Source organism: Canis lupus, chromosome 30, assembly GCF_003254725.2.
Source record: "Canis lupus dingo isolate Sandy chromosome 30, ASM325472v2, whole genome shotgun sequence".
NCBI classification, from domain to species: domain Eukaryota; kingdom Metazoa; phylum Chordata; class Mammalia; order Carnivora; family Canidae; genus Canis; species Canis lupus.
Window position 1 is genome coordinate 10,647,643 of NC_064272.1, and position 25,543 is coordinate 10,673,185.

Sequence of the window (25,543 nt, forward strand, 5' to 3'; positions counted from 1 at the left end):
ATGCGCCCCCGCTGCCGAGCGCTGCTCCCGGGCGTGGCGCTGCTTTTCGCCGCGGCCGGTCTCGCCTCTGCCTCCGACGTGCTGGAACTCACTGACGACAACTTCGAGAGTCGCATCTCCGACACGGGCTCTGCGGGCCTCATGCTCGTCGAGTTCTTCGCTCCCTGGTGAGGCCCCTGAGCCGGGGCACGGGAGGGAAGGCGGGAGGGCTGCGCCGGGGGCCAAGGCGCGGGAACGGTTGGGCCTACGCGGCGCCGGCGCCCTGCACCATTCCAGCAGGCCCCGCTGCAGCCGGCAGATTTCCCACCCCCGGGGGGCCGAGCTGCCTCACGGAGAGCGGAGAAGTCGGTGCTCATGGCCTAGGAGCGAGGCCCGGGAAGAACACCCGAAGGCCCGGCTCGCGCAGGGCCCCAGCCTTACCTCAGTACTCTTGCGGCACTTCCTATTTGCAGAGGGTTTAACCACCCCCTACCCCGCTCAGATCCGTATCATTACAGTTTCTGGCCGAGTCAGTGTTAATGCTCTCCGTCCTACAAACGAGGCATCCCAAGGCCTCATATTGGAAACGAACGTTTCACCACCAAGCGCACAGGCCCTGGCCCCCCAGAGTACTTCCTTTCTTCTTGCCCCACGCCCCGCAGCCCTTGGTTTCTAGCCAAGGTCACTCAGTGGCTGCGGAATGGTCATAAGTGCTTTATTGAGGCAGGCAATTATTTTTGTCCCATCGCATGCTGCACACTTTCTCCACTAAGCTGATCACATTTCAGCACCAGCAGAATCCCGTCAAAAAGAGTAGGTGAAACGAGTAATTCCGTCAGAATCCGTCTAAAATGTCAGTTTTAATTAGGGTTTCAGAAGAATGCCCAAAAAGACTCCAGGGAGAAATAGTCCACTTCAGAGTGAACAAGAGTGTCAATTCCTTAGGACAACAACTAACTCAAAAAGTTGAGGGTGAGAGGAGAAAGCAAATAGGATATTTGGCTCAGTAGACCTGAATGGGTTTTTTTGTTTTTGTTTTTAAAACTCCCACATCTTTACCACAGAGAGCCATGATTATTTTAAGGCTTGGGATGGCTGAATATATTCATGCTAATTACAGTACTTAATTTTTTTCCTCCTGCCACAATACCTTTCATTAAAAAACGATTTGTATTCAAAAGTATCAGTAAAACAAAGTCGGTATATAACTTTTGCTTGCTTCTGACTCTAGTCTTCACTCAGCAAGGGCTCAGCAGACTTGCTGGGGGTAATACTAGAAGTCCAGTAATGAAAACCACCTGAACCAGAAAGATGTGTTAAGAGGCAAGAAATTTTGTTTACAGCTTGTGACAGATTTTGTGTGCAGGGCATTCCTGTGACCAACTGGTAGTACCGATTACATATCATAGGTGGTCTTTCATTATACATCTCCAGAAGTCACATTCTCCCTTAGAAACTCTTCTTAATCATATATATGACGTTGCTGTTAACTTTGAAGGGGTATAACTGTACTTAGAGTGGCTGCAAGGGGTTGTATCAAAACTGAATGGTGCTTCTGTGACTACAGGGGTCAACATAAAGCGAATTCCTGGAGACTAATGGGCTATTAGACCATTAGTTTAAAGCAGATTAAAACAATTTTTTAAAATATTTTTTTTTATTCATGAGAGGCACAGAGAGGCAGAGACCTATCAGAGAGAGAAGCCGACTCCCTATGGGGAGCCTGATTGGGAACTCAATCCCAAGACCGTGCGATCATGATCTGAGCCAAAGGCAGAGGCTCAACCACTGAGCCACCCAGGTGCCCCAGATTTTTAAATTTTTTTGATTGAAAGTGTTCTTTCCTACTTTAAATTGTTGCATGTGCTTCCCTAAAAACTGCATATCCCGTCATGCACTAAACTATCCCCAAAATTGGGTGGGTCCCTGCTGTGGTGTCTGTTTTTAATTGGTCTAGAAGGTAAGATCATCCAGCACAATGCCGGCAAGCAGGATCAGTTTTCTGAGTGACTAATTTGGAATCAAGGAAGTCTCCTATTGATAATGTCCTTATTTCTTCACATTCAACTATTTTTATTAATACTTCAGCTAGAAATGTTTTTTGACTGCTGTAATCCTTTGTACAGATCAGAACTAGCTCACAAGTTAGGTAGGAATGGCTAAAGAATCCTAATGAAAGTAAATTAACCTATTTTGAGCAAGTTCTTCATCTCATTTCTTTTTGGATATTTTTTGCACTTTGATTTCATAATGAAAGTGAAAGATTTCTTTGCAGCTGTCTTTGTAGACTCATATTTCCATTATGGAGTTAATCATCTATGTAATTGGGGATCCCAGGGTGGCTTAGCGGTTTAGCGCCAGCCTTCAGCCCAGGGAGTGATCCTGGAGTCCCGGGATCGAGTCCCACATCGGGCTTCTTGCATGGAGCCTGCTACTCCCTCTGCCTGTGTCTCTGCCTCTCTCTCTATGTGTCTCTCTTGAATAAATAACTTAAATCTTTTTTTTTTAATCATCTATGTAATTTGTAAGAATGGGAGTATCTGAATTTCTCTGGGGGAATAAATAGCACTATTTAAATGTGATAATATCTGAAAATTTATTGATCAGTACTAAAGTTTTAAGTCTACAACATCTACTTATGTTGTAGGTTTGTGCTCTACCCTCTAAGACAGTAGTATTAAAATAATATGTGATACACAATACTTCTGGAGTATATATTAGAAAAAGAATGTGTGGCTAGTATAAAATGGAATATTTCTTTTTATACATGCTGATTCCTTTACTTGGAATTCCTGATGTTTCCTCCCACCCCAAATTGACCTTTTCAACAAGATTGAGCTCAAAAGTTACTTCTTCCTTGGACACCTAACTGGTTGTTCCCATCTCTCTATTGGGACCTAATAATATGGTCTGTCACCCCTGCCAGACTGGTGTTCTATAGGGAAAGGACTACATCAGTTTTTCTGTCAGAGACATTCATCACATGAAGTAATAATTTTTGAGTGAAGATATGTTGGGATTCATTATTAACTGTTAGGTGCCATCCTTGAAGGTGATGGGATTGTGTTTTAAAACTATCTAGGACTGGGCAGCCCGGGTGGCTCAGCAGTTTAGCGCCAGCCTTCAGCCCAGGGAGTGATCCTGGAGTCCCGGGATCGAGTCCCATGTCGGGCTCCCTGCATGGAGCCTGCTTCTCCCTCTGCCTGTGTCTCTGCCTCTCTCTCTCTCTCTCTCATGAATAAATAAATAAAATCTTAAAAAAAAAAATTTAAAAATAAATAAATAAAACTATCTAGGACCGAGTGAAAGAAGTAGTGATTAATCTTGATGTTCACTTTCAAATTCCACCTGAGTTCATTCCTGGTGAATTTGAAGAAGGTAGTCTCCTCCAGTCTCTTTGGAACTCATGAAACAGGTCCTTCCTTTGAGCATTTGATAACCTTATGAATGCAGCAAATGCTTAGGACAGTGGTTTTCAGTTCCAGCTTTGTTACTTACATACATCCCTTACACCCCTGGTTCCTGGAAGAATTGCTCAGTTAAGTCCCAGGGTGGGGCCCAAACATACACTTTTTTTTTTCTTTTTTTTTTTTTTTTTTTTTTCTTTTTTTTTTTTTTTTTAATTTTTTATTTATTTATGATAGTCACAGAGAGAGAGAGAGAGAGGCAGAGACACAGGCAGAGGGAGAAGCAGGCTCCATGCACCGGGAGCCTGATGTGGGATTCGATCCCGGGTCTCCAGGATCGCGCCCTGGGCCAAAGGCAGGCGCCAAACCGCTGCGCCACCCAGGGATCCCCACTTTTTTTTTTTCTAATGCTCCTTCCACTGATATTTTTTGTATGCATCTGAGTTGACACCTGCTAATTATTGGTTTGGTCTAATTATTTTATACTATTTTTTGTCTTCAAATGTTTTGAGATGGTTGAGGTGAAGCTATTCTTAAATCTATTGCCTCAGTCTTCTTGATAATTACATATTCAACAGAAATCTCTCTTCTGTTTCCTTTTTATTCTCATTTTTGTCACTCTGGTCCAAGTTTCATTTCTGTCACTCTGGTCCAAGTTTTCATTATCTGCTGTGTGAAATATATTATCTTCTAGGTGGCTTTTATTTTTATCTCTACTTTCCCTCTTTTATATATATTGCTGACTGATGTAGTCTTTTTTTTTTTTTTAAGATTTTATTTATTTATTCGTGAGAGACACACACAGAGAGAGAGAGGCAGAGACACAGGCAGAGGGAGAAGCAGGCTCCATGCAGGGAGCCCGACGTGGGACTCGATCCCGGGCTCCTAGGATCACGCCCTGGGCTGAAGGCAGCGCTAAACTGCTGAGCCACCCGGGCTGCCCTGTTGTAGTCTTAATACACATAACACATTTGTTTTAACAACAAAAGAAGCCCTCCATAGTTCTCCAAATGTATCATTTTCACTAGTAATTTTACCTTTGCTCTACTATTCCCCTTATTTCAAATACCCCGGAACAGGTCCTGGCTGAAGCCTTAAATCCTTAAAGGCCTAGATCCAATTCTTATCCTCTGTAATGTGTGTGTGTGTGTGTGTGTGTTTTAAGATTTTATTTATTTATTCATCAGAGACACAGAGGCAGAGACATAGGCAGAGGGAGAAGCAGGCTCCCTGTGGGGAACCTGATGTAGGATTTGATCCCAGGACCCCTGGATCTCAAACCTGAGCCAGAGGCAGACACTTAACCACTGAGCCACTCAGGTGTCCCAACATTTATTTTTAATCTTTGATTCCTTATTATGTTGCCGAAAGCCTGAATTTCTCAGATAAATTGGTTATTTTATTAAATCAGTTAGGATTTGGGTGCTTTTGTTGCAACCCAAGTACACGAATTTTTTATTTATTTTGCAATATAAAAGGAATACAGAGAATGTAATGAATAATACCATATTCCATACACATGTAAGATGTCACATTGTGAGAAGAATCCTTATTTTATGTCTCACAAAAAAGGAAATGCTACCATTGAAACTATGACACGATTGCAGGGCACATGACAATATCAGATATGGTAAAATGTGCATCCATGAAAATACAGTGTAGGGAATACCATTTATTCACCACCCAGTTAAAAAATTAAAGCTGGAACAGTTGAAGCCTATACATCCCTTCCTCATCTTATGTACCCCCCCCCATCTTGGATGTGGTGTTTATCATTTGATCCTTTTATACTTTTAGTAAATACATATGTGACACTAAGCAACATCTACTATTACAGTCTTTTCTATAAATCACCATTCTTTCATTTAAGCTTTGCTTTCTAATGGTCTCTCTAATGATTATTTTTTTTTAAATGTTTATTTTTTTTTTAAGATTTTATTTGTTTATTCATGAGAGACACAGAGAGAGAGAGAGAAGCAGAGATACAGGCAGAGGGAGAAGCAGGCTCCATGCAGAGAGCCTGATGCGGGACTCGATCCCGGGTCTCCAGGATCACACCCTGGGCCAAAGGCAGGCGCTAAACCGCTGAGCCACCCAGCGATCTTCTAATGACTATTTTTTAATAGAACTCCTAAAGACCTTGAAGAATATAGTCTTTGTTTTAAACAAGTTTTAGGGACAAAATGTTTCCAAGTTACTTGTCTATCACTTAATAAGATAAATTTTGAGACTATTGGCTATGAAATAAATAAGGTTAAGTTTCTTCCGTGTTTCCTTCTGTTTTCTAATTCTATTTTTGTTGTCTGTGGGGAGGTTACAGAACTACTTTACCTTCTCAAAGTGGTTCCTCTGCAACCCATTGGGTTTTGAAGAGACGACATACAGCTGGTACTAGCTATACATTGATGAGGAGTATCATCCCCCTTCCCCCATTGCATATACAGTTTGCATGTGGGACTCTTAGGACTTCCAAGCTAGGAGCAGGTGTTTCTGATGGCCCTTTGGGGAAAATATTCTGACAATGTTTTATCCTCATCAGTTCTTACAGCCAGTTGAACTGTGTAGCTGTAAAAACAGGGTTTGCCATCTTAAATATGTCATTCTAATGCTGTGTTGAAACTTGGTTGAGAAGAAAAAAAGGTTCCAACAGCTGCTAAAATATCTATTTATAGCAAATGAGTGGCTTTTGGGCCTCATTCTGCTACCCCTTCAAACTGGATTTCTGGACAAAGGGATTCCTATTTGAAGGAATGGAGAAAAAGTACTTGATGATTCCTGAAGTGTTAAGAATCATCATCATTAAGAGTTATCTTAGAACCTTATAAGGTTTCAATCACTGTATTTTTAAGAATCACTGTGCTCGTTTCGTAAGGGATAGTACCTTCACTTTCTTAGCTCTGGTTACTTTATCAGTAAGGGATGTTGTTCAGGTGATATTTTTGCTTTTAAAAGCAGCTACTAGTTCAAAAGTGGTCTTATAGTTTGAGATTTTTCCTAGAAAAACATGATTAATAATCTTGAAGGATTAAACTGAGAATTTGGCTTTTTAAAAAATATATATTTATATAGGTGTGGACACTGCAAGAGGCTTGCCCCTGAGTATGAAGCCGCAGCAACCAGATTAAAAGGAATAGTCCCGTTAGCAAAGGTGAGTATGGGCAGATTTTTCATTAAAGGAAATGGGGTACTTTCCATATGATCTCTCTCATATGTGGAATTTATATAAGAAAACAGCTGGACATATGGGATGGGGAAAGGAAAAACAGGAGAGGGAAACCAGCCATAAGTGGTTCCTAAGGGCAGAAAACAAACAGGGTTGTTGGAGGGAGGTGGGTGGGGAAAGGGCCAGATGGGTGATGGGTATTAAGGAGGGCACTTGTAAAGAGCACTGGGTGTTGTATGTAAGTGATGAATCATTGACTTCTCCATAAACTATTTTTTTTTAAAGATTTTATTCATTTTAGAGAGGCATGTACAAACAGGGGAAGGGGCAAAGGAAAAAGAGAATCTCAAGCAGACTCCACTAAGCCTGAAGCCTGACGTGGACTCTGAGTGGGGCTCGATCTCCCAACCCTGAGATTATGATCTGAGCAGAAATCAGGAGTTGGGCCCCTCAAATGAACCACCCAGGCACCCCTCCAGTAACCAATATTGCACTGTATGTTAACTAAAATTTAAAATTAAAAAAAAAGAAAAAGAAAATGGAGTATATTAAATAGTAGTTTGTAAAATTAACATTCATTTTCTCTACTCTTAGGGTACTAAGAAGAGAATGCCAGTTTCTGGGCAAATACACAACCGACTATTGTATTAATTATGGTTTCTAAAGATTAAAAGTAGTGAAACTAAGGGACTTACTGGGATAAGAAAGGTAAAATATACGGTAAATAAGAATTAAGGGGCAAATATGGAAAGTAAAAGTATAGTAGTCAAGGTTAAAAGAAAATTATTGAATAAATGAGTTCCCTAAACTACCTTATGATATTCATAACGATGAGAATAGAAAGATTATGAGTTATTGTAAGTATGTAACTGTTCAACTGTAAACTTGGTATTTCCTTTTATAATCATAGTAACACTTCTAGAGTTTTGCCATTATTCTATAGTAAACCCATAGTTGCTGTAGTGTAAAAGCTCACATCTTGGAGCACCTGGGTAGCTCTGTTGGTTAAGGGTCCAACTTGATTTCAGCTCAGGGTCATGAAATTGAGCCCCACTTTTCCGGCTCCATGCTGAGTGCGGAGCCGGCTTAAGATTCTCTCCCTCTTTCTCTACCCCTCCCCTCCCCAATGCGTTTGCGTGCACACTCAAATAATTAAATAAAAGCTCATATCTTGGTCAGCCTTGAATAAATAGTTCATGCATATATAGTACTGTTTTTGGAAACTGCTTTTAATCCTGATGTTTCTGTGGTGATTTTCCTTGGGTTGGTGGGGGGAGTTCAGTTATGATTTAATTCTGCCTTGTGTGGCTATAGCTTGTGTTACTATGGACACATTACTTTTCTAAACCTTAGTTTATGGTAAAGCATTGGGACCATACCTCAGAATCTTAAGCAAATTGCCTGTAGCACAGCCAACTTTAGAATAAATAGCTAAATAGATAGGAGTTGTTTTCCTTCTTCCTAATAGGTCTCTCTAGATCTACCTCGTTTAGCCCATATTAAGACTAGCTCGGGGAGCATTGAATCAAATATTGATATTCAAGTATTGAATCAAATCTAAATGATTTGCCAAATCAAATTATACTCCACTCTGCCTAAGGAGTATGTAATGTACCTCCATCTATCCATCCATCCCCTTGATAATAATCACAATCAAAGTAAGAAAGATACTGTTAGTAGCTTACTAACATGTAGGAGGTCCAACAATCTAAATTTTAACTACTACTTTACTTTAGGTGATTGTGATGTAACTAGCCCTACACCAGTCTGCCTTTAAAATATTATGTTCAAAAAAATAAAATAAAATATTATGTTAAAAAAAAATATATATATATAATGTTTTGTGGCATGTGTGCAAAAAGTCGCTTGATCCTCTTATGATTTGACCAGTCTTAATATTCTGGGGATATAGGAGGAGCCTGCAACATGCATCTGGATAACAGATGGTTCATATATCTTAATCTCTAGGTTGATTGTACTGCCAACACAAACACCTGTAATAAGTATGGAGTCAGTGGATATCCAACCCTGAAGATATTTAGAGATGGTGAAGAAGCTGGTGCTTATGATGGGCCTAGGACTGCCGGTAAGGATCCTGGATTACGTTCTGGAAACTGAATTTGTTAAGTACCCTGTTTTTGTAGTGTGAACATGACATTTTTCTATATGACATACTTGCAGTTTTAAAAATTCCTCTTTTAAAGAGGTCAGTTTAGTATTTAACCAAAGACTTCTCTAAATAAACAGATAATGTAAGTAATGTAGGCAATACTTGAGTTATAAGGTCTACTAGGCATTTTTTCATTTGACATATTTATTGAGTACTTACTCTGTGCCAGATATTCCAGATATATTAGAGGTGCTCTGTTTATTGATAAAGTTTCTTCTCTTACTTGCTTACATTCTGGGAAATGAAGAGAAGGCAACAAACAAGTTTAAAAGTATATATAGTTAACTACTTTACATCCAAAAACACAATAGAAAATAACAAGTGTTGACAAGGAAGCAGAGAAAGTAGAACCATTTTTGCACTATTGGTGTGAATGTAAAATGGTATAGCTGCTATGAAAACAGTATGGAAGTTCCTGAAAATTTTTAAAAAATAAAATTACTGAATGATCTAGCAATTCTTCTGAATATATACTCCCCAAAATTAAGAGCAGAGTCTCAAAGATATATTTGTATGCCCATGTTTATAGCTGCGTTATTTACAATAGCAAAAAGGTAGAAGCAACCTAAGTGTCTTATTAATGGATGACTGGACATACAAAATGCAACATATTATTAATAATTATATAAAAATGTATATATGATACAGTGGAATGTTCAGTCTCAGAAAAAGAAGTTCTGACATGTGCTATAACATGGATGAACCTTGAAGACATTATGCTAAGTGAGATAAGCCAATCCCAAAAGATAGATACCATGACACTGCGACTTATGTGAGGTTCCTGGTGTAGTAAAATTCATAGAGACAGAAAGTAGAATGGTGATTCCCAGGGAGTATGGGAAAATGGGGAGTTTTTTTAATGGGTAGAGTTTCAGTTTTACTGTGCAACAGTGTGAATGTACTTAATGCCACAGAACTGTACACTGTAAAATAGTTATAAATTTTATGTTATGTATATTTTATCACAATTAAAAATTATTTAATTTCAGTGTAGAAGATCAATTCATTTAGTGATAAGAGCATTAAAGGAGAAAAATAAAACCATATGATATGATAGTGACTGGGTTTGGGAGTACTGCATCATCAGAGTTATCAGGGCTGTAACCTTTGAGCTGAGACCTGAATAAGAATGAGCTAGCCTTGAAGATCTGAGCCAGAGCCTTCCAAGTAGAGGGAAAGGCCCTAAAGTGTATAAAAAGGCATTAAAGTATAACCAAGCTTGGTGAGTTCAAGGGACAGAAAGACCATGTGGCTTCAGTATAAATAGCGTGGATGACAGATTAAGTTTTTGTGTTTTTTGTTTTTTGTTTTTTTTTTTTTAAGAAGATTTTTAATTTATTGAGAAGAAGGGGAATGAAGGAGAGAGCACAAACAAGCAGGGGGAGCAGCAGAGGGAGAAGCAGGCTCCCCACTGAGCAGGGAGCCAGATGCGGGGCTCAATCTTAGAACCCTGGGATCGGGGATCCCTGGGTGGCGCAGCGGTTTGGCGCCTGCCTTTGGCCCAGGGCGCAATCCTGGAGACCCGGGATCGAGTCCCACGTTGGGCTCCCGGTGCATGGAGCCTGCTTCTCCCTCTGCCTGTGTCTCTGCCTCTCTCTCTCTCTCTCTCTCTCTGTGAATATCAGAAATAAATAAAAAATTTTAAAAAAATTAAAAAAAAAAAAAAGAACCCTGGGATCATGATCTGAGCTGAAGGCAAATGCTCAACCCACTGAGCCACCCAGGTGCCCCAACAAATGAAGGTTTGAAAGGCAAATGGGGATTGGATCAAATATAATCAATTATAGCACCTAAAATTGATGAGAAAAAATATTTTGGACAGTTTGGCCTTGAGTCTTTCAAATAATGAGGCATGTTTTACTTTTTCACAATGGAAAGCTAAGAGAAAAAGGGGTTCAATGGGTATTTTAGGGAGGTGGAATGTTTTCAGTCTTCATGGCTGTTATTCGTATACAAACATCTGTTTAACACGGCCACTGCCTAACTCTTACATCATCTTAAGATTGTTTCATTTTAGGATCTTTGCCCTGGTTATGTTCACAGCCCCAATTGATTTTCCCCTATGTTTGCATGGCTTGCTCCTTTTTGTCATTCAGATCATGGCTTAACTTTTATCTCCCAGAGGCTTTCCCAGGCCACCAGACCTAAGGTAGCCACCCAGTCATTTTCTTATCACATCATCTTCTTCCTTCTCTATATAGTGCTTGTTATTATGATTTTTTAATTGTTCATTTGGAGATTTTGTTTATTATTCGGGAATTTACTTAAACTTTAAGCTCTAAGAAAGCAGAGACCTTGTTTATTTTACTACTCTGTCTCCAGTGCAGACTCTTCACATGCAGGAGATACTCAGTAACTCTTTGTTGAATGCATAAAAAAATACTTTGATTCAACTGAAGTCATTTAGTCAGCACTTAAATTTGATATATCTAAGTACAGAAAGGGGAAAAAAAGCTTTTTTTTCCTGGGCTTAAAAGTATTTTTTTTTTTAAGATTTTATTTATTTATTCATGAGAGACAGAGAGACAGAGACAGAGAGAGGCAAAGACACAGGCAGAAGGAGAAGCAGGCTCCATGCAAGGAGCCCGACCTGGGACTTGATCCCAGGTCTCCAGGATTACACCCTGGGCTGAAGGTGGCGCTAAACTGCCGAGCCACCCGGGCTGCCCCTGGGCTTAAAAGTATTGAAGGCAGAGATACAGGCAGAGGGAGAAGCAGGCTCCAGGCACCGGGAGCCTGACGTGGGATTCGATCCCGGGTCTCCAGGATCGCGCCCTGGGCCAAAGGCAGGCGCTAAACCGCTGCGCCACCCAGGGATCCCTTGAAATATTTTTCTGAACTTGAACGTGTCTTAACTAAATTGTAGGTGAACCCAGTTAGACTGCTACTGGTCAGATGTTGTTACTTGGGCTGTAACATAGATTTCTTAAATTTAAGAATTTCTTGGTATCTGACTAGGAGGTCAGTTGTTTGGCTACTTAGAATATATTATTTTGTTCATGTACTCCTCTGTGAACTATGCTGTGTGCTCTCCTGCTTAAATTGGTTGCTCCACACTCCCATTATATCTTCCAGAGAATTTTACATATTTAGGGAGAAAAGTAACACTTCTTATCATAGCCTCAGGTTAAAGTCCTTTTAATTTATATCATGATATAGTAATAATAATCTTGAAGACCAAGCAAATCATATTCAATTTCAATTAATCTGTTGATGCAACCCCTCATATATGCGGAGTTGAGGAAAACATTTATTTTATTTATTTATTTATTTAAAGATTTTTTTATTTGTTTATTCATGAGAGACATCGAGAGAGAGGCAGAGACACAGGCAGAGGGAGAAGCAGGTTCCATGCAGGGAGCCCAATGTGGGACTCAATCCCGGGACTCCAGGATCACGCCCTGGGCCAAAGGCAGACGCTCAACCACTGAGCCACCCAGGCGTCCTGAGGAAAACATTTAAAAGGTGGAAGAAAGTCCATGACTGGAGAGAGAAGGAACATTAGAAGAAATGCAGAGTAGGCTCAGTCATGTTGGAAGAGTTTAACAGTACTCTGTCTCAGCTAGTTAACAAGTCATTAGAGTGCTTAGAAGAGAAAGAGGGTACAAGAGGTAGAATATTATGGAGGAGGAGTACCACCTCTGACCTGTGGGCATTTTGAGCCTCTGAATGGTTTCAGTGAATTCCAGAAGAAAGTTGATAAATGATCTAGGGGATAAAATGATTTACTTATCTAGCCCATTTTACCTCAGTAGGAAAGTGTGATGTAGGTGGATCCTGTACATGGCATAATTGACCCATATATAGTAAAACCTTTACACAAGCTAGCCAAGTTAGTGTATTTTCTGCCTTAAAAATGTAAGGCTACAAATGACTCTTTATGCTACTTGATAATAAGGGATTTGTTTACTTAATTTATTTGTAAAATGGATGTTTCTCAAACTCACGTGCTAATAAGTATTATTCTAGAGCTAGGTTTATATCACTGAGCAAAACAGACAAAAATCCTTATGCATTTGGAATTTACTCTGTAGTGGAGAGAGATAGATGAAAATAATAAGGAAAGAGTATTAGGTATGTGGAAAGTGCTCTAGAGAAATATAAAGTGGGGGAAGGGAATTCCGGAGTGTTGCAGGTGAATAGGTTTTAGTTTACAATGGGATGTTCAGGGAGAGCTTCTTTGAGAAGATGACATTTGAGTAAAGACCTAAAAGGAGGTGAGGAAGGGAGTCAGGAGAATATCTGGGGAAAGAATGTGCTAGGCAGAGAGAATAACATGAACAAAGACATTATTAATTTCTACTATTATAAACACTTTAATACATCCCTGGTAAAGGTATAAATAAGTACAGTCTCTTTGGGGAGGCATTGTGACACTTATAAATGCATGTATTCTTTGACCCAGTGAATCCATTTCTAGAAATTGACCCTAAAATGTATTTAATCATGTGCAAAATGACCTTAGTATAAGATTGTTTATTGCAGGGGATCCCTGGGTGGCTCAGCAGTTTAACGCCTGCCTTTGGTGGAGTGTGATCCTGGAGTTCCGGGATCAAGTCCCACATCCTCCATCTGCATGGAGCCTGCTTCTCCCTCTGCCTGTCTCTGTGTCTCTCTTTCTCTCTCTCTCTCTCTGTGTCTCTCATGAATAAATAAATAAAATCTTAAAAAAAAGATTGTTTATTGCAGAATTACTTAGAACAGCAAGAAATTGGAAACAAATGTTTATCATATGTCTGGATAAATAAATTATGGTACATCCATACAGTGAAACACTATGTAGGTATAAAAAAGACTGTGGTAGCTCTTTATGTACATTGGCGTAAATTATCTCCAAACTATATTAGATGACACAAAATACAGAGCAGCATAGGTGTATGCTGCCATTTGGGGAGAAAAAAAAAAAAGAATAGGGGGATCCCTGGGTGGCGCAGCGGTTTAGCGCCTGACTTTGGCCCAGGGCGCAATCCTGGAGACCCGGGATCAAATTCCACATCGGGCTCCCGGTGCATGGAGCCTGCTTCTCCCTCTGCCTGTGTCTCTGCCTCTCTCTCTCTCTCTGTGACTATCATAAATAAATAAATAAAAATTTTTTAAAAAGAAAAAAAAGAATAAATATGTAATTGCTTATTTATTCATAATATGTCTATTTTAAAGGTTATTAAGTAATCTCCACACCCAACATGGAGCTCCAACTTAGAACCCCGAGATTGAGAGTCACATGCTCCACCAACTGAGCCAGCCAGATGCTCCCACTTTTGAAACTTTTGAACTTTGAATTATATGAATGATTGTTTTCTTAAAACTTAGCAATTTGTGTTGCTATGATCTTTCATCTTACCTTTTAAGATGGAATTGTTAGCCATCTGAAGAAGCAGGCAGGACCAGCCTCAGTTCCTCTCAGGACCGAGGAAGAATTTGAGAAGTTCATTAGTGATAAAGATGCTTCTGTGGTGGGTAAGTAGCAAATATTTGATTATACAACAAAATTATCAACTTGGTTTTAAAAGCCTTTTGTATCTGAGTAAACAGTAAAGTTAAACCAGTTTAAGAAACCTTGGGGGCAGTTGAAAAAACAACTCATAGACTAAGGTCAGCATTACTATAATGTGGAAAAAATTGGTTTCATTGGAGTGGCTTTGTGTTCTTATAAATAAAGATATAATTTCGGTTAAAGACCTGAAATAGAAATATCTTCAACCTAGAAATATCTTCAACTTTTTCTATCACATCTGAGACTTGGAGATTTAACTCAGTAGGGTAGTTAAGATTGAAAATAAAGTTTTAAGGTGGGAGGATATTAGTAAATAATAAGCTTCTGTGTCTACTGTAGTAGAGGATTTAGTTCTTGAGATGAAATTGCTAGGATTTGTGTATATTTATACAGCAGCCTTTGCTTTCTCAGGTGTTTCTCAGGTATCTCATTTTATCCTTAAAATAACTTGCAGTTAAACACATTCTACATCTTGGGTGTTCTTACTTTTGTTTTAAGTGTAATGTATAAAATAAATTTAAACATACATCTGGGGATCCCTGGGTGGTGCAGCGGTTTAGCGCCTACCTTTGGCCCAGGGCGCGATCCTGGAGACCCAGGATCGAATCCCACGTCGGGCTCCCGGTGCATGGAGCCTGCTTTTCCCTCTGCCTATGTCTCTGCCTCGCTCTCTCTCTCTCTCTCTGTAACTATCATAAATAAATAAAAATTTAAAAAATAAATAAATAAACATACAATCTATTTGTGCTTCTCTTAATCTTGTAATTATAATAAAACTGACTTTCTGGAAGTAGAAGATGGTTTGTAACTTAAATTTGACTAAAAGCCCCTTATCATCTGGATTTTACTAATTCTGTATATTTTCAAGGAGTTAACTATAAGCAGACATTTAATAAACACTTAGGTTTCAGTCACTTTTCTAGTCTTGAAGTTCTGAAGAAAAGTAAAAAAAATACAGTGAAGTAAATTGATGGTTTATTTTGACATACTGTCTTATTTGATCCTTCTGACACCTAAAATAGTCCCTGAAACTCTAAGAAGTTAAGTAATTTGCCCAAATCTGTTTAACTGTGAAAAACTAGAAAAGGCTTGAACTCTGACAAATCCTCTCCCTTGGCTCCCTGGGACAAAAATTTTTTTAAAGGGTAGAGGGAAAATTCTAATCCTAAGTATTTTACCAAATATCCTAGGTACTCATGGCAAAGCAGACCTAGTCCTCTTGCCTTTCTCACTGTACTTATCTATACATAGAATGAAGGCTTTGAAAATAGAAGAATTTTAAAGTTTGAATATGTTTCAGCACTTACTGTTTCTTCCTTGTGTTTGATATTTTTTGTATAGGTTTTTTCCAAGATTTATTTAGTGAAGCTCATTCTGAGTTTCTAAAAGCAGCCAGCAACTTGCGGGATAACTACCGATTTGCACACACTAATGTGGAGTCTCTGGTGAACAAATATGATGATGATGGAGAGTAAGTAATTGAGTTAAATACCCTGGTAAATTTCTGGACCAAGTACTAATTGTATCAACTGGTACAATTGATTTTTATGCATTGTTCTTCCAAAACATTTACTAAGCTAAGTGTGAGGAACTATTGCTGCTTTTGAGGTACATCTAGTAGGGGGAGATAGTGAATATATTTAAAAATGTAAGTGTTAAGTGAATGTTATAGGTGTTAACAATAGAAGTCTAGGCAGGATGTGCCAGAAAAACAGGCAGTGATTTTTTTTCTTTGAGGTGAAGAGTAGTATCAGAAAAAACTTCATAGAGGTGGTGATTCTTGAAGTGTTGAAATGTAAGTTTTACCAGGCAGGTTGTGGCAATTGGGATAAAAATTTTTCCAGATAAACTTGCCTGGGTGGCTCAGTCAGTTAAGCATCTGTTGCTTGATCTCAGCTCAGGTCTTGATCTCAGGGTCCTGAGTTCAAGCCCCACATTGGGCTCTATGTTGGGCATGGAGCCAAGCCTATTTAGATAGATAGATAGATAGATAGATAGATAGATAGATAGATAGATAGATAGATAGATAGATAAATTATATATACACACACACACACACTCTTCCAGATTGAGCAGCAGAAGTGAAGGCCCCAAGATGTGAAACAACTTAGGAATGTTGAGACCTAGAGTACTACTGAAGTATTGTTTATAAATGAGGTGATAGTGAAAGGTAAGCAGAGACCAAATTATAGAAGACTTTTAATTTTATCTTTTAGACATGTGAGAGCCATTGAAAGACTTTGAGTGAGAGAGTAATGTGATTTTGTGTTTCAGAAGAAAAGTTTTTGGTACCCATGTGATGATGGTTTGAAAGGGGAGGAATAGTAAGGTACTAAGAGTCTAAACTAAAGGTGACCTCTAAGAGACTAAATTTGGGCAGCATCAGGGACATGGAGAAGGAGAGAGTATAAAAAATATAAACAGTAGGATTTGGTCCCTAGCCATGTGTGAGAAGAAAGAAGATTTAGAATGAGTCTAGGTTTCTATATCTTGGATGACTGGGTCAACAACAGATATCAAGCTGGGAAAAAGATGAAGAGAAACAAATTTGAAGGGCATGATGAGTTTGTTTTGGCCCAGCGAGTGAAAACTTTGTGAGATATCCAGATGGTGAAGAGCCAGTAGACAACTGGATAAATGAGGTTAGAATTCGGGAAGAGTTCTAAACTAGAGATAACATTTATAGGTCAAGCACATGTAAATAGTTATTGAAACTATGACACTAGCTAGATCACTCAGGGTGAGCATATAAAGAAGAACAGTGTGCTAAGGCCTAGTATTACTGATTTACATTTAACAAAATATGTGATGTTTACTGTGTGCCATTTACTACTGACTTATTTAATCCTCTTAACAACTGGTAAGACAGATCTGTTATTATTACCATTTTATAGGAGAGAAAAGACTGAAAGAGGTTAAGTAATTTGCCTAGCTTCACAGCCCTTAATAAGTAGCAGAACTAGGATTTGAACCTAGAAAGTCTGGATGCAAAGTTGTAGGTTTGACTGCCTTTTAGATTAAGACACATCAGGTCTGTCAATGGATCTGGAGCCACCTTTGGCTCATTAAACACATAAAACAGTCTGTTAACCTTATATGTGTTCATTGTGGCTGCCTTTAAAGTGACCTATCAACTTCTGATTGGAAGTCTTACTGAGCTAAAATTAACAAGACAGGAAACAACAAATGTTGGTGAGGATGTGGAGAAAGGGGAACCCTCTTGTACTGTTGGTGAGAATGCAAGCTGGTACAGCCACCCTGGAAAACAGTGTGGAAGTTCCTCAAGAAGTTAAAAATAGAGCTACTCTATGAACCAGCAATTGCACTACTGGGTATTTGCCCCAAGGATACAGATATAGTGAAACAATGGGACACCTGCACCCAATGTTCATAACAGCAGTGTCTACAATAGCCAAACTGTGGAAGGAGCCATGATGCCCTTTGACAGATGAATGGATAAAGAAGACATGGTAGATGTATACAATGGAATATTACTTAGCCATCAAAAAGGATGAATATCTACCATTGATGTGGGTGGAACTGGAGGGGGTTATGCTGAATGAAATAAGTCAGTTGGAGAAAGATAATTATCATATGGTTTCACTCATGTGGAATATAAGAAATAGTGAAAGGGACCATAAGGGAATAGTTGGGAGGACTGAGTGGGGAAAAATTAGAGAGGAAGACAAACCATGATAGATGCCTAACTCTGTAAAACAGGGTTACAGAAGGGGAAGTGGTGGGGGGGGATAGGGTAAATGGGTGACAAGCATTAAGGAGGGCACACGATGAGATGAGTGCTGGGTGTTATATGTTGGCAAATTGAATTTAAATAAAATATTTTTTAAAAGTTCTTGATGGAGATCCCTGGGTGGCTCAGTGGTTTAGCGCCTGCCTTCGGCCCAGGGCGTGATCCTGGGGTCCCAGGATTGAGTCCCACACTGGGCTCCTTGCATGGAGCCTGCTTCTCCCTCTGCCTGTGTCTCTGCCTCTGTCTCTCTCTCCCTCCCTCCCTCCCTGTGTCTCATGAACGAATAAATAAAATCTTAAAAAAAAGTCTTATTGAGAAGACCTTATGTAAAGGGTGTCTTATTAAAGTCATCATGTGTATACCAAGGTCATAACATCATTAAAGATTATATTTGGAACTGCTGGATTTCTGTTTTTTAAGAATAACTGCTCTGAAGTTGATAACTACACTGAAAAAACCCCCACAATATTAGGCCTGTTTACATTTTTGTTCGTCCAGCATGTTTGTATTAGGTTCCCAAAAAGCCTCCTTTTTTTTTTTTTTTAAGAGGGGAGGAGGAGAAGGGGATAGAGAATTTTCAACAGACTGCCCGCTGAGCATGGAGCCTGACATGGGGCTCGCTCTCACAACCCTAAGATCATGACCTGAGACAAAATCAAGAGTCAGTCAGACACATAACCGAATGAACCACCCAGGTACCCCTAAAATGCCTGTGTTTTAACTGACATAAAGTCAATGGTTAATACTTGAAGAGTGAGAGGGATATAAGGACTTAAAGGGCTGAGGCCTAGCCAAAAACAAGTGATAAAGTTGTATGTGGGTGGGTGTGTAGTGGAGGGAGGAGGAATGAATGAAGAAGAACCTAGAGGTGAGATATTAGTAGTCAGAATAGTGGCATTTTCTGAGAAAGCTGGTACTTGACATAAACCCATAACTTGGAACGAAATTGGGGTTCAGTTTTAGCTGAACAAGACTAGACATTTAAAAAGGAATTTGCTTCAAGTGTTCAATGGAGTGAAGAGACCGTGGCTTAGAGGGGCAAAATAGTACCAGCAAGACAAAAATTGATAAACTTGGTTTGTTGGGATAGAGAAGTCTAGAACAAAGGCATTTCTAATGAACTCCAGCTAAACATACCTATAATTATTTACCTACCTAGAGAGTTTTATAGCTAGCTGGGAGGGATCTTAAAGATATTTTCTGGGATGCCTGGGTGCTCAGCAGTTGAGCGTTTGCCTTCAGCTCAGGACGTGATCCCAGGGTCCAGGGATTGAGTCCTGCATTGGGCTCCCTGTGAGGAGCCTGCTTCTCCCTCTGCCCTTGTCTCTGCCTCTCTCTCATGAATGAATAAATAAAATCTTAAAAAAAAAAAAAAAAAAAAAAAGACATTTTCTCTACTGAAGTATTCTTTTACTATGTGGGAGAGTTGGATTTTCAAGAAGAGTGCCAGGCAAGGTACCTTCCATTAAGAGTAAGCTCTACTTTATTGTACATCCTAGGATTTGGAGGTAGGTTGGGTACTGTTACTGTTTTTAAAGGTTTGGAAATTAGTCATCTACTCTAACACCCTTAAATCCCCTTTTGTACTGATGAAAAAACTTAAGCTCAAAAGGATTCAACTGATACCTGGCACAGGGTCTTTTAAATTAATAGGGCTAGAATTAGAACCAAAGTCTCCTAACTTTCCACCCAAGGTTTATTAAACCTTCATTCATACCTAATTATTGCACTTGAGATTAACATGGTTAGCACCTTAGCTTTGATGTTGCCAAGTCTTTGGTCCCAGAAAAGAGTCCTTATATGTTTAAATGGTGAGAGTAAAAGTGGTAGCAAGAGTAGATAGTCTGAGCTTTAAATAAAAGATGGGGGATCCCTGGGTGGCGCAGCGGTTTGGTGCCTGCCTTTGGCCCAGGGCGCGATCCTGGAGACCTGGGATCGAATCCCACGTCGGGCTCCCGGTGCATGGAGCCTGGTTCTCCCTCTGCCTGTGTCTCTGCCTCTCTCTCTCTCTCTCTCTCTCTCTCTCTCTCACTCTCTCTGTGACTATCATGAATAAATAAATAAAATCTTTAAAAAAAAAAATAGATGGAAGACCATCTGCTGCCTATCTGCTAATAGCTTTTTTTTTTTTAAAGGGGTATCACCTTGTTTCGTCCTTCACATCTGATGAATAAGTTTGAGGACAAGACTGTGGCATATATAGAACAGAAGATGACCAGTGGCAAGATTAAAAAATTTATCCAAGAAAACATGTGAGTACCTTTTTATATCTTGTTTGGGAATACTTGGCTTTATATCTCAGTTTTTAAGCAGACCCATGTTTTGGATTAGATAGCCTTATTCAAGGGATTGAACGATAATAGTTGAAGTTTATACTAAAGCAGTAATATATGGACCCTAGAACTCCTAGAAGGTATATTGCTCGGTACTTTTATGTTTAAAGCTCTTTTCTTTATAAAGTGCTATCAGTTACTTTGTGATAATTCTATAAACTAGCTAAATCTGCCAAATTTGATAATAGATTATTTATTTCAGTTTTGGGATCTGCCCTCACATGACAGAAGACAATAAAGATTTGATACAGGGCAAGGACTTACTTGTGGCTTACTATGATGTGGACTATGAAAAGAATGCTAAAGGTTCCAACTACTGGAGAAACAGGTAATAAAGATGATTTTTCCCATTAGTAAATAAGTTTACCCAGTGTGTAAACAGTTTTTTCTCATTATCTTGTTACACTGTATAATGTGAGAGCCAACAAGAATGGAAACATTTCCCTCCCCAAAACCCTTTGAAACTGTTAAGGACAAATAACAAACTATTTCCAAAGTTTATAAATATCAAATAATAATATTAAATATTTAAAATACTGTGTCTATTTGCCCACTCAAATGTTAGTGCATTTTATCCTTCTAAATTTTCTTTTCAGATCAGTCATTATGCCTGCAATAGTTTAGTTATATAATATAGGAAGATTCAGTGGGAATGGACTGGTACCACCAGGTTGGCAGTGAAGTTCAGTAAGACTTTGGAGTGTACTATACTCTGTCTTGGTGCTCAAGAATATAGTTGGGATGGATTCCAGAGGGCTGCATGGACTGTAAAATTTAGTGTTGGCTTTCTGGCTTCTTGCTTCATGATTTCAGAAATTATTTACCTCTATGTTATAAACCTTGGCATAAATGTCTCATTTCCCACAGAGTGATGATGGTAGCAAAGAAATTCCTAGATGCTGGAAACAAGCTCAACTTTGCTGTAGCTAGCCGCAAAACTTTTAGCCACGAACTTTCTGATTTTGGCTTGGAAAGCACTGCTGGAGAGATTCCTGTTGTTGCTATCAGAACTGCAAAAGGAGAGAAGTTTGTCATGCAAGAGGAGTTCTCGTGAGTTACAAGTTAACATGGGTTTGGGATTTTATTCTGTAAAGAAACGTCAAGCCTTTTTACACTACTAAGGATTTATAAAAAAGAACATTAGAATGTGAAGATAGATCTAGCCAAGACCTGTGATTATCATTTTTCTCAATTAATTTAATTAATTATAAGTACTTTAAGGATAACAATCCTTAATAAATTCTGAAAAGTAACAAAATGATGGCAGCTTGAAATACTTACATGATTGTTTCCACCTTGCCATTAGAAATAGTAGATAGGGATGCCTGAATGGCTTAGTGGTTTGAGCGTCTGCCTTTGGCTCAGGGCATGATCCTGGTTTCAGGGATCAAGTCCCACACTGGGCTCCCTGTGAGGAGCCTGCTTCTCACTCTATGTCTCTGCCTCTGTGTGTGTGTCTCATGAATAAATAAAATCTTTTTAAAAAAAGAAAGAAAGAAATAGTAGAGAACATTGGACAGTCTCTTTGAGATTGCTGTAATTTTGGACCATTGCAACCTCCTCCCATCCCTACAGAATGCCTTTTCTTCTTGGAATACTAACCTGGCATAAGGTAAACTCGGAATGGAAAGATCTTAAAACCCTGAAAAAGTATGACTTTTCACCTTCTGAGACATTGGGAGACCAAAACTGCAGGAAATTTTCTTTGTGAGCAAATCAGTAAAACAAGGTACCATAAATAGGCAGTATTCTCCAGAGCAACAAAGATCTGGTTCTTTTGAAGAAGTGAATTTCTAGAAGACCAATGTTTTCTTCCTTCTGACCTTTCTAATCCACAAAGAACACATTAGAAATACAAAGAGGTAGTTTTTTTGTTGCTGTTCAGTCAGTAGATCTGCATTTTGAGAAATAAGCTCCTGTTTTTAGCTTCTAGTTTCTGACTTTGAAATTGAAGTGAAAATATGTAGAAACTATTCTAAGAAATTTCTTTTAAACTTCTCAGTGGAAGATTAACAAACCTGACCCTTGTCTTTCTAATTGCAGACGTGATGGCAAGGCTCTTGAAAGATTCCTGCAGGATTACTTTGATGGCAACCTGAAGAGGTATCTGAAGTCTGAGCCCATCCCAGAAAGCAATGATGGGCCAGTAAAGGTGAGGTGTTCATAGCCTCACCAAGGCACTAAGCAGCTTCCTGTCCTCATCTCACATTCCCCCTTCCCACGCTTTTAGTTTTATTGAGATATGATTGACTTTCCTCATTTCTTTATTCTAAAAAATGCTGGGTCTAAGTGAGACCTTGTTGGCTATGTTTTTGTTTTTGTTTGTCCTCACCTCCCTGAGTCATAAAATATGCATTGGCAGAGCTCAATGCTCAGTAGGGGCAAGAATATAAAATTTTGAATTTTTGATGGTATTTATATTAGAATTAAGTTACTCTTTGGGATAGAGCAAGCTAACCTCTAAGAATAGTTTCAAAATTATTGATTTGAGATTAGGGAATGGGGATCCCTGGGTGGCGCAGCAGTTTGGTGCCTGCCTTTGGCCCGGGGTGCAATCCTGGAGACCCGGGATCGAATCCCACGTCGGGCTCCCTGCATGGAGCCTGCTTCTCCCTCTGCCTGTGTCTCTGCCTCTCTGTCTCTCTCTGTGTGACTATCATGAATAAATAAATAAAATCTGTAAAAAAAAAAAAAAAAGAGATTAGGGAATGGTTGGGTAGTGATTTCCTAGAACTTCCTGAAAAAAGTTTGATAGTGAGAGACATGGGAATGAGTTGGTTGGAAATGACCTAGACAGTGATCAGAACATTTTTTATATAGTCTATAAATGTAATTTGGGTTTCAGTAACGTATTTCCAGTCTAGCATATCAAATTTGAGAGAGTTTGGGTCCAAAAATATAGCATATGAATTGTATTCTTTACCTTGCCTTACCAACTAGAGGATCTTTGGTATATTCCAGGTAGTGGTAGCGGAGAATTTTGATGAAATAGTGAATGACGAAAATAAAGATGTGCTGATTGAATTTTATGCTCCTTGGTGTGGTCACTGTAAGAATCTGGAGCCTAAGTATAAAGAACTGGGAGAGAAGGTAAGTCAGCCCTATTCTGAAGATAAAATTGACTTGGGAATTGAACACATATTTATCATTGGCTAAATTAGTTATCCTAATTAGTTTATTACCAAAGTAAAGGTAGATTTTTTCAGCTGTCTACTGTTTACTTTCTTCTGACTGTCCCCTTAGTGACTGTAGCCTGTGTAGTGCCTCAGACATCTGTTCTGACTTTCCACTCCAAAGAATCAATCTAGATTTTAGTTAAAAAAGTATCTAGGCTTCTGAATTTTGGTAATGGCTTATATGAATCCATTATGTTCCTCTTGACTTAGCCCTTGTAATGTTTTATTTAGGCCAGGTAATTTTGAAGGTGGCTATAAATAGAGTCTTAATATGTAGAAACCAAGAGGAAAAAAGGAAGACTGTGGAAAGCTAGATATTATGTGCAGATCTCACTCTTCTTCCTATCTGAGCAGAATTTATCCAAGTATTTAAAAAGGAGATTATTTTAAGTGCTGATTTAACTAAGTGTCCTCAGTCACCAAAACCTCAAAGTTTAAATAAAAGTTTTGTATTAACAGCTCAGAAAAGACCCCAATATTATCATAGCCAAGATGGATGCCACAGCCAATGATGTGCCTTCTCCATATGAAGTCAGAGGGTAAGTAGATTAAAAGCTAATAAAAGTGTCTAGGCAATTGATGGGGGGAAAAATAAGCTTATAAACCATTTATTGGGCATGGTATAGGGAGTGGATCCCTCTTTACAGTTGAGCACAGAACTACTAATGCTTTCCTGGCTTAGAATTCTGCTTCATGGACCCACAATGACTGCCACAGATTTCGTGAGCTCTCATATTACTGAGTTTTGATAGGATGTAACCTAGCCACTGATGAAGAATAGTATCTGTTCAGAAATAGAAATTGAGGTACCTAGTGGCTTAGTCTCTTAAGCATTGAACTCTTGATTTCAGCTCAGGTCATGATCCTCAGGGTTGTGAGATTGAGCCCCACATAGGGCTGCATGCTCAGTGAGGAGTCTGCTTGAGATTCTTTCCCCCTCCCTTTCCCTCTGCTCCTCCCTCCATTTGTGTTCTCTCTCTCTCTCTCTCTCTCTCTCTCTCTCTCTCAAGTAAATAAATCTTTAAAAAGGAGAGAGAGAGAGAGAGAAATCATGAGGGGCACCTGGGTGGCTCAGTTGTTTAAGCATCCAACTCTTAATTTCAGTTCATATCATGATCTAAGGGCTATGAGATCAAGCCCCAGGACAGCTCTGTTGGGCGTGGAGCCTGCTTAAGATTCTTTCCCTCTCCCCCTCAACTCCTGCTTGCATGTACTCACTCTCTAAAAAAAGAGAAAGAAAAGAAAAAAGAAAAGAAAGAGAAAGAAATAGAAATCATGAGAAGTTATTCCAAGAAAGAAAGAAAGAGAAAGAGAGAGAGAGAGAAAGAGAGAGAGAAAGAGAGAAAGAGAGAGAGAGAGAGAGAGAGAGAGAGAAAGAAAGAAAGAAAGAAAGAAAGAAAGAAAGAAAGAGAGAGAGATAGAGATAGAAATCATGAGAAGTTATTCCCAGAAACAGTAACTGGAGAAGTATATGTTGGAGTTACTCTGATACCTGAAATGAGTTAACATTTTTTTTTTTTTTTACCCAGTTTTCCTACCATCTACTTCTCTCCAGCCAACAAGAAGCTAAATCCAAAGAAATATGAAGTAAGTACATTGTCTAATCTCCCCACAAATACACACATACACATGCATATCCAGTTCTTTGAGTTTTATTTAACTGGAAACTTTTAATTTCATGGTCAATATATGTGGTTACTAATGTGCTTTTACAAACTCAAAAGTCCTCCTACTAGGGAAAAAAAAAATCCAGGGTTCTTTAAAAGGTTAAAAATTTCAGAATAATCTTTCTGTTTTCAGGGTGGCCGTGAATTAAGTGACTTTATTAGCTATCTACAACGAGAGGCAACAAACCCCCCTGTAATTCAAGAAGAAAAAGCCAAGAAGAAGAAGAAGGCACAGGAGGATCTCTAAAGCAGCAGCCAAACATGCCACTTTGTAAAAGGACTCTTCCATCAGAGATGGGAAGACCATTGGGGAGGACTGGGACCCATGTGGGATTATTACTCTCAGGGCAGAGAGGACAGAATGGATATAATCTAAATCCCGTTAAATTTTCTCTAAACTGTT

At 39.1% G+C, this 25,543-nt stretch overlaps 1 protein-coding gene across 1 annotated transcript; it reads left to right on the forward strand.

Moving 5' to 3' along the window:
- Positions 1–25,543, forward strand: PDIA3 (protein disulfide isomerase family A member 3). The gene is made up of 13 exons (XM_025472975.3): positions 1–167; positions 6,456–6,534; positions 8,518–8,635; positions 14,069–14,176; positions 15,555–15,684; positions 20,100–20,216; positions 20,500–20,625; positions 21,165–21,347; positions 22,341–22,449; positions 23,259–23,387; positions 23,933–24,012; positions 25,003–25,060; positions 25,274–25,543. Exons 1-13 carry the CDS (start codon positions 1–3, stop codon positions 25,385–25,387), a joined length of 1,518 nt encoding a protein of 505 aa, XP_025328760.1. The 3' UTR covers positions 25,388–25,543.